This window comes from Rhea americana, unplaced genomic scaffold (assembly GCF_003343005.1).
Source record: "Rhea americana isolate MKP2758 unplaced genomic scaffold, rheAme1 scaffold_254, whole genome shotgun sequence".
Classification (NCBI taxonomy): domain Eukaryota; kingdom Metazoa; phylum Chordata; class Aves; order Rheiformes; family Rheidae; genus Rhea; species Rhea americana.
Window position 1 is genome coordinate 2274 of NW_028186373.1, and position 10174 is coordinate 12447.

General features: G+C 39.5%; 1 protein-coding gene across 1 annotated transcript; it reads left to right on the top strand.

Annotated features, from left to right (window-relative positions):
* The first annotated feature begins 207 nt into the window (after window positions 1–207).
* LOC146594623 (uncharacterized) lies at window positions 208–7514 on the top strand. The gene is made up of 5 exons (XM_085307181.1): window positions 208–231; window positions 1111–1224; window positions 4011–4097; window positions 6054–6201; window positions 6651–7514. The coding sequence occupies exons 1-5, from the start codon at window positions 208–210 to the stop codon at window positions 6680–6682; spliced, it is 405 nt and encodes a 134-aa protein (XP_085163307.1). The 3' UTR covers window positions 6683–7514.
* Window positions 7515–10174: the final 2660 nt, after the last annotated feature.

A 10174-nucleotide genomic window follows, 5' to 3' on the forward strand; every position in this document is an offset into this window, starting at 1 on the left:
CGCGGGAAAGAGAACGATGCCGAGTTCACAAGGATTGGGAATTGCTATGCACGCTTAGCTTTGCTTTGGGGCTTCCACCCTGGCTTGAGAATTACAAGGCTGCAGCCCGCTTACAGCATTGGCATCCCTGGCCTCGCTGCATGTGTACGCAGCTTGCGGCGCACAATTAATGAGTTACGGTGTCCTCACTCTGGGTATCAACGTCTCATGATGATTCAAGAAACAACGACTGTATTGTAGCATGGAGAGGGGGACTTGTGGTAGGCGAAACGGGGCGTTGCGGAAGATCACGTGATGTGACGTCACGACGAGGCAGGGCTAAGACAGGAAAAGACAGYGCGAGCGCGTATATAAGGAATTGTAACGACACAATAAACGCCATTTGCCGCATCCTCCTTATGGAGTCAGTGTGGWGTGGCCCAGGGGCGGGCGGTGTTGCGGGCTCCTGACCTCACCCTAACTCTGGGTATTGTWGCAACAGCAACAGGGAAGTTTGGTTAAAATCCAGAAAAATGGATCAACATAATATTTTCTCATTGTCCTGCCAAAATAATGAAAACAGAATCTTATTTTGGGGAAATAAGTTTGCCCAAAACAACAATTACTTCTAGAAGCTCTGTCCCAGCTTTGTACTCAGCTGCCTGAAATAAGAAAGGTTATCACTGCACAGGATTGCAACTTACTGCTTTTCAGCTATGCTAGCCATCTCCTACATCTGGGAAAATTATAGTGGGATGGGAGAGGGGAGGAAGTTCGTAGCCTGACCCAGTACAATAATATGAGAGAGATAGCAACCCGAAGTTACAGATAAGTGAAGTGAACCCAAGGTCAATTTAGAAAGAGTTTGTACTTCTGTACAGCAGCATTCATTCCTACTTTGCTCCTGTATTATTTTATGCTTCATCTGGAGCACATCTTGCTGCCTTCCTTGTTCTTCTGTTGTTGCTATTATGGCATACAGGGAATGATGTCTGTTGCTTTTTTGAGAAAAAATTCACTCTTTAAGATCTGCTGAAGTTACTATTGCTGGGATTTTGTGACAGATATTTTTGGTTGGCTGTATTGTTTTAAACTAATAATTTTATCAAATCTTTGCTTCTTCTCTTTTAGCTCTGTTTGTGCATTCTGCTGACAAGCCTGCATGAGATCACCCTTCTGCATAACATCATCTCAGCAACAGGGGTCCTTTGGGCATGCCTAAAAGTGACCATTAGCATCATTGCAGTAAGTGTTGAGCTAACAGAGAAACWAGCAAGGGGAGTCACCTTCCAGGACTACAGATTCTGACCCTGAGCAATGATCATAGGTTGGGCAGTCACAGCCATCCTATTCTACACATACTGCTAAATGGGGGGGGAGCCCAAATGGATCCCAAGAGAAAACAATAGCACCTACACTAATGAAGTCGGGTTTCTTACAGATCTGAGTCTCCTTTGAGCATAAAAGATAAGACAATCTCACACTATTATTATTYTTCTATGAGGAACATTATTATATTTTCCATCCTCTACCTGATCACCTACTTTCATGAAGCTTATAGGATCACAGTATCTTCAAGATTTCTACCTCTCTGACAAGGTTAGGTGAAACTGGCAACAGTCCTGCAAATTATTATGAAGATGGATAGACAGACATAATGAGCCTGCAGAGGCCTTATTTCCTTAGGAAACCACACCAAAATGATGAGTGGTCCTTTATCACAAAGGTAAGTGGCAATTTTCAGGTTAACATAAGGATTTGTGAACTTGAATTATTATTTTTTTTTAATGTCAGTCAGACTGAACTGTGATCCTGTGAAATCACAGTTTCACAGAATCAGGAGCAAAAAAGTTGATCAGATACGTGCATCTGATATGACAGGAAGGATTCTTTTCTTTTCCTCCAGATTTCTTGGATATTTGCTTTAGTTGCTCAGACAAATTCCTAATAGCTGAAATAATACCTTGCTTGTACTAGAAAACTATTTTCTGGATACCAGAGATAGCACCAAGGACTGAGCTCTTAAATTACTATTTCACTTCAGCTGAGAAGTCACATGGAATCATCCTTTTGGCCCTTGGAGTCTAGTGGCCACTAGCTTCTGTCTTGTTGGCAGAAAGGAGACAGGACTAACACTGTGTGACTTAGGAATGGTTAGCGATCTTACAGCTTTGYTTCCTGCTAGGAGCTCTTCACATAACCCTAGCCTTTGTGAATCTCTGGATCTTTGCTTTCAGTTAATTGTGTCAGGTATGGGGAGAAGGGTGATACCAGAACCATGTCTGCTTGCCTGTCACGATTGAAAGTGTAAACCTTGCAGCTGTTTTCCCCACCACCACTATCAGAAACCAGGTTGGTCTGACTAGTTGCCTTTTACAGATTTATGAATTCTTCCCTTGATTTGCCTTCAGGCATTAACAGAGGCACCATTTCATACTTCAGTTAGATGGTCTTGTGTCTTAACCTACATGATATCCCTCGTGCTCTCATCAATAGAAAACATGTTTCTTAATACTTCTGCTGGTAATAGCAAATGTCCTAGGGATCAGTACATATTCTCGCCTCTTTGCTCAAAACTGTCTACCTTAGAACTATTTGAAAGCTACTTTTTCTCCAGTCAAGGTACACTACTGCTTTTCCTAGAGAAAGAAGTTAACAGCTCTTTATCAACTGAGAAACAGCAATGTAAAACTAATGAAAAGAAACTGTTAGTGCTGTATTTCAGTAGCTGGTGGCACTCACTGCAGGGCAACTGGACCTTAAAAGGAAAGTCAGGTGTGTTTGGTCAGAGACTGGCAGTTTTGCATCTAAGGAAAAAATGATTCTGTCTTAGGTTAAAGAATGCAGATTTATAATAAGGATGCACAAGGGGATTGCTCTCTGTTTTTAATTTATGTGCATGGTCCCGTATTTCCTTTGGTGGATTTCTTTTTCCTGTCTCCATTATTAAATTTAGGCTCCTTAATACCATTTTCCCCTTTTAGCTTGTTAATTTCCAGTTGTCTACCCCCCCCTCATTTCCTAGCTTACCCACACTCCATTCTTTCTCAGCATTAGTCTGTTTTTTCCCCCCTTTTGCTCTTAACCTAAGAGGAGCACTATGTAATACCACAGAATACAGAGCCAGCAACAGAGCATGGACATACTCCCTTAGGGGAGGCACACTTCCCTTAATGCTTCTGTTAGAGGTTCAGACATTGTCCACTGCAGAAGGATAAGTATTGGTTTTGAGGGTTTGATCAGATCCATCAAATCTTATCATAACAGTTGGTCCAATCACTGCTTTTATTCCCAGTGACTCAGTTGTTTTTCTTTGGTTTGCTTAGACCTGCCCTTCTGAATTGCTGAAAGCTGCCAGTAGCTCCAGGGATTTTCCCAGATACAAGAAGTAGTCCATCATTTCTTCTTTCCCAAGTCTTAAGGTTAAGCATGACACACAGTTATTCTGACAGTTAAATCCTCTGGCTTCTTCCACATTTTTAGCTCTCAGGGGCTTTGCTTCCCTCCAGGAGAAATAAAGCTGGAGAAAAAAGTGACAAAGCATGTTCAGTCTGTAAGCTATGGAAATATTAAATTGTTAGAGAAAAATAAGAGTATGCCTGAAGAACTATTGTGAAAAAAGAAATTTGCTGGAAAACATACATCAGCTTAGATGCAGTGTGCAGTGCTCTGAAGAGTCAACAGCTTATCCATTTAAGTTAGCTAGGAGTTGTACTGGAATTATTACAAGGCAGGACTCAAGAGGGTGCCCAGATGGTTCAAACCACACAGCTGTCAGGATGTGCCCATAAAACCACCAGTTTTGATTTTCACCAGCATCACTCCTGTCCCATGTCAGTGGAAGACAGAGATCATATTTCCTGTCAAAAAGCATTGGTGGAGAAGGCAAGTAGAAAGCAGAGTTATGACTGGGACTGAAAACCAAACTAGACTAACACTTAAAATCCTGTTGAAAAATCAACAATATATAGTCTTTATACAGTACATAGAAACCAGTTATAAAGCCACATATATCCCATCTTATTTTACAGATTCTAAAAGAACTGAAACCTCTGGTGTGGATTTTTCTAAGCCAGAATGTACCTGAAGTAGTTTATCTCATCTACCTGCTTTACATGGTAATTCATGAAACTTGCTGGCTTAATAATAGGGGGCAAGACCGGAGGCCTTCGTTACGGGGTCCTGGAGATCCAAAACATGATGCCTCATTCATGACCATACCACTTACTGCAGCAGGTACATCCTACCTCTTCATGATCAACTTTCCTGGGAGGAGCCATATCAAATTGCTTGAGCTGATTAGTTGCAGGGAGAGGCTGTGGAAATCTCTGCAAGTAGTAAAGTGTCCAAAACGATGAGGGAAAGATGCAGCAAAATCATCCAGCAGAAGATACACAGCTCTTCAAAAACACCTCCACTTCTTCACAAGACAACTTAGATGGTACCAGAACATTTGACCAGCTGCAGGGCTCAGATCATTACATATTAAAGGCAATAGCTCCAGCTGTTGATCCTGATACAGGCAAAACAAAATAGCACAAGCCCAGTGAACTCTGGTGTTTGGAATCTTGCAGGGATTACCATAGTCATAAAGTACTTACTATAGGGGTAGCACTTCCTGCAATACCTGTGTGAAGGGAAGTAAGGAAGAAGGGCAAAGCAGATAGCTCATTATGGGAAGGGCCCAAATGTTAATAGCAGCCAGTRTTTCTCATGCTTCATAAAAATAGGCTTCAGATACTGGCAAAAGTCCAATGGCTGCAGTTATCCAAGTCCTTGGGGTTTTATTTATTAAAGTATGCAACCAAATCAGACTTTTTCATTATTTACAGGTCTCTAAAGGACCACACAGTGCCTTTGGTAGCTAAGCTTTCCTTGTATTACAATTAGGAAGAAATATACAGATGGGGGCTTCTGAGATAAGAGGAACACAGCAACTTGAAAATAGCTAGATCTGCTTATGCTTTCACACAGCAATAGTGAATGTGCAAGAGTGCTTAGGAGAGTATTAACAGGCAATGCATACCCATGTCTGCCAGAGGAAATTATACTGTAATCACTTCTTCAAAACAATTCTTTTTGGCACCTTTTATCTGATTTTTTTGCCCAAAGGCAAAAAAGTAAACTACATTTGCCATTAATTATTTCAGCTCTGAAAAAGCTGCAAGAGATTCTGATATTACATAGCAGCTGCTTAACAATCCTCTGCAATGTAAACAAGAAAACTGACAAAATTTAAGTAGACAAATTGATTGCACTGAAATTAGCCAGGACACACTCAACCTGCCATTATTTAGGAGATATGTCAGAGTTTAACAAAACGAAGTGGTCAAAACTCTGCTTTTTTTTTTTTTTTTTTTTTTTTTCAGCTTGACAGTTACTAGGACTGCTGAAAGAGGGAAGAGAACTGCTGGGTCTTCATATCCTTCCTTCCTTCAGTATTGGATTTTTGCAGAGGTCTTTCCTCTGAGTATTAACATGCCTGATCATGCTTCATTCATGGGAGCAGTAACCTATGCTCAAGTGTAGTGGATAGCTGCAGGATATAAAAAATAGTTGCTTTAGATTGGAAGCTGCCATCTTTTCTGTGTCAGACACCTCAGAAGAGCAGAGGTTAGGCATTCATGATGTCAAAGGCAAAGTAATTAGCTAATTGTGAAAGAAAATGGGGCTCTTGAAGCAGTCCCCCAGACATGTAATGGCAACAGTAGTACAATGACAGCCAGGAAAAATAAATTCCATCCTACAATCTGCAGTGGAGAGAGAATGAGATGAATTCAGTCTGGTTTCCTTACCTCCAGCATAGCTGTTTTTTTCAGTCTGGATACAATAGCGTTCTCATATGACTTTAATGATGTTGAGATCAGAAGGCATAAAGCATTTAGCTAGAACTTAATGAGATTAGTCTGCAATGAGGAAAACAAGACAGCTTAGAAGTGACTAGGTTTGCTTTTACCTGATTACTAGCTACCCTGTTGAGTTTTTTCAGCAATTTAATTGTTGATCCTCATTTTACAGTATGAGGGTTTTGTGGCACTAGGTACTGATCATTACATGTCTCCATTTTCCTGCAGGTGATAACAGAGTGGGGCAAAGGGAATTCTTACACTCTGGAAGCTGCTGTCATTACTGGCTCCTGCATTTCTGTTGCAATAAAATCTGTTTTGTTTTGGGCGTTGGTTCACGTCTACCGCAGCTTTGGGCAGGGGCTGAGAGAAAGAAGTAAGTATTTAAAAAGTTTAAGTTAACAAATATGCAAAGGTTATAGCCTGTTATATGGCAGTCACAATAAGAAAGCTTGTCAGGGATAGTCACAGTAAGGCAGATCCTTAATGACAGCAAACATTACTGCAGCATCAGAATTTACTGGCTTGAAAAAGTTCACCAGCTTGGATGAGCATAGGTAATCTCTCCTTGGAGAAAACTGGCATTAATCAAGTTGCCTCCAAACCTGGGCAAGAATTACTGCTATATGGACTTATATGGAGATTTTTCCGTAAGATTGACATAGAGATATGGTGCTATGAAACTGCTTCCTAGAAACTAAGAGGGTCAGAATAAAAGGACACAAGAGTGCCACTGATCTTAAGCTACCCAAGCCACCTGTTACATTAAGGACATAAATGCTAGGCATTGGTGTTGACTGTGATATTATTCCTTTCCTCCTACAGTGTTTTCTTCCTATGGAAGGATCAACTCCTGAGTATCCTCCCTTTTGTTCAATCTGCAGCTCTAACAKAGTGAAGTCATAGTTGGGAAAGTTCTGATCATGCATTTGCATTCAGAATATAAAGTAATGGGTCAATTTTGCTGAGAGAGGGGAAGTTGCTCAGAAAGGCGAGCCCAAAAGGRGGCAGAGCTACTCACCTTTTTGGTCCTCCAATTTCATGGTTCAGCACCTATGCATTTCTTGGTTTGCTTTGTGCTTGGGAACTATAGCAGTGCAGCTGGTAACCTATTTTAAAAAGCAAAATACACGCTAGAAATTAACAATAATCCTCTCATTCAATGGGTTTTGCTGACAGGACAACACATCTTTCACTCTATTTTCCTGATACTGTTTTGCAGCTGCAGGAGATTCACAACCTACACATGAATGGAGAATAATACAAATCCTGGTTTAATTAATATGCCAGCATAATGAAGGCAATTTGCACAGCAGTCTTTTTTTTTTCCACTAAGCCTGAAAGTAGATTGCCCTGCCTTCATTTCTCAACAGATGTGCTGCTGAACAGAGGTTCCAAGGGTACAGCACAAGCTTTCTCTTGCTATACTGCAGTTAAATGGGTTTGTGAAAAATTGTAAGTTGTTTTGATGAAGCTACATTCCCTGATCCCCAACCTCACAGAATGCCTATGGCTTTTGTTCCTCCTGGCTTCAGAATATTTCCAAATATTTATTTTTTTAATCCTAACTATGTATTAAATCTACACAATTTAATCTCATGTCCTGCCTCTGATAATGGTTCTAACCAATGTGCCATTTCATGCCCAATGGTGATTGATTGTTGAAATAAACCTTTAATTTAAAATTTTCGTATTTTACTAATTGGAAGCTTTTGTTACTGGGTGTGTATTTTTTAATAAAGTATGAACAGTTTGGGCAAGCGTAATTATTTCTTGCATGAACAGTATGACTTAGGTGGGAAGCCTATGCAAGAACAGAGTATGAAAGAAGCTGGAACTGCAGTTCACCTGTGCTGTGAGAATCGCCATYACATTCCCCTTCAACTACATCTTTAAATTATGGGCACTGCACAAAATAGTTATTTTTTTKTAACTAATAGAATTTTACAGGGAGGATTCTCAAAACTTCTGTAAAAATATATCTTATAATAGTTCTCTCAACCAGAAATGCATCTATTTAATGCACACTGGAGGTATGAAAAGGTTAAATGTCTATGGTCAGACAGCATACAGATGACAATATTAAGAGAAAGCATGAGAATATGAGCTGATCACTGTGGCTTCATTCCACAAAACAAAACCTGACTTTGAATTGTTGCTGAAATGGAAGAACACAAACATATTTATAATTTTTTTTTAAAAAAGAACAGACATGAGTCAACCTTGTAACAGGCCTGTACTTTGCCAAAATTAAGTGAAGAACACTTGTTGCTTTGTTCCTTTTATCTTCATAGCAAAGAGATAGCAGAAGCAATTGCACATTTAGAAGAAATGCAGCTGTGATTAGGTTCAAACATTTATCTCCCAGAAAGCAACAATGTATTGTTACACCTTAGGGAAGTAACCTTCACACTTTCAGAATGGGGGGGGGAGGGGGAAGTGTTCCCATCCCTGACTGAGGTCTTGTTAAACTCATGAAAATCTGTTTTTCACATCTTGGCAAATCCTAAATCAAAAGATAGCATGCTAACCAACAAGTTCTATTTAGAAACAATATATTACCAAGAGAGTGAGTGAGTGTGTGTGTGTGTGTGTGTGTGTGTGTGTGTGTGTGTGTATATATTTTAACCTACTCAATGAATTCAACTGAAGTATTGGAAAACGGGTAAGCTCTGCAGCATCCAGTTTTGTCAGTGAAGTTAATAAAGTTAATACTTGTGTAAATCAGGGCTACTACTGTATCTGTGAAAGTTTGCTTATCTGCAATCCTGTCATGATCTGCAGCAATACCTTTGGCTAAATAAATTGCAGCACTTTACTTCGTATACAGCTACTCTGATCCTGGATATAGATAATCATTACACCAACTGGTTGGGAAAACCAACTTCACATTTTCTGATACTAAGACAGATTAATCCAGCTATGTAAGGTCAAAAAAAAAAAGTTATTTACATTAGCTTTCAGCAATCAAAAAGGAATCTAATGGGAACAAATCACACCATCCACACTGTACCAAAAAACAGAGGCTACTGCTCTACGTATCATCAAGGGACTTCCACTGTCAAAAGTATTAACAAGTTTTTACCTAGAATGGTATGGAAAAGAAGCTTTCTGGCTTTGGTCACTTGCCTGATTAAATCTGATGTAGTAATTCAGGGAAGAGCAGCAGCAAATAAAAATCAGTGCTGACCTTCACATCCAATACCAGAGTTTTGTTTTTGTTTTAACTTACTGAGCAAGTTGAAGTCCATGCTGCCACATCATTGCTATGCGAACAATCTAGATAAATCCAAATGTTAGTATTGACATCGATTTCTGCTTGACATATAGATATCCAGGACAGGATAAAACTAGAAAGATGGCTGTTGACCTCCAGCTTCATATAGGCCTATAGCCAAATTGTATCTTTCTATTTCGGGTGGCTTAAATTCTAACTCTTGAAACTCCAGATAATCTGGCATAGTAGTTTTTTAAATCAWCACAGCTGGCTTCATTTTGCACGAAAACTTTTGATACCTGAGCTTGGGAAGAAGATGGGAGAAGATTCCTTTATTGCTAGTTAAACATCTGTGGTATCTATCACGGTAGAACTGCATCATTTTAAATTGTAAACAGTATGAAGCATCCTTTTTTGGCAAGACAGGACTAGCATGTTGTATATAAACCACCTTAAGAGAGTCATATATGCAAAGTCAAAATGACAGTCTATTCTTCAGCAGTGCTATTTCTCTGCCTTATACATAGGCAATAGAGAGTCACTGTCACAAAAATGCTAGGTTATTGTTTTGGCTACAGACTGCAAGAGTTTGTAGCTAGCCAGGCATGAGAAGATGAACACTCTTAAGGGTACCTTAAGCAAACAAACTTTTAAAAGCAGATATATTGCCTGCTTGAGAAGTCCTGACATCAGTCATTTGATATGCGTGAACTGTTACTTTATGAAATAAGTTAAACTGCTAAAATTATGAAGTTATAAACAGAAGTTTAATCATAAACTATGGGCATCATGGAGAAAGTGTCTAGAACTCAGCCAGTGTGCAAAAGCAGGATGGAGTGGGCATTTAAACATCTTCATTCTTAAACTTACTATRTATCCAAATATCTGAGATTATCTCAGTTTACTATGCTTACTGTTCCTCCCCTCATTTTTCTACTCTTGGGCCTTCAAAAAACTAGTTAGTATAGCCTAATTAGCTGTAAGGAAGATTTGTTTTAATTTGCACAGCAAATCCAAAACCTTCTACTTTCAAACTTTTGAGAAAAGACTGGTATCAGACATACATGTTTAGAAATACCTACATATACTTCCAGAAAACCAACGATACTGTCTATGACACGATGTATCAAAT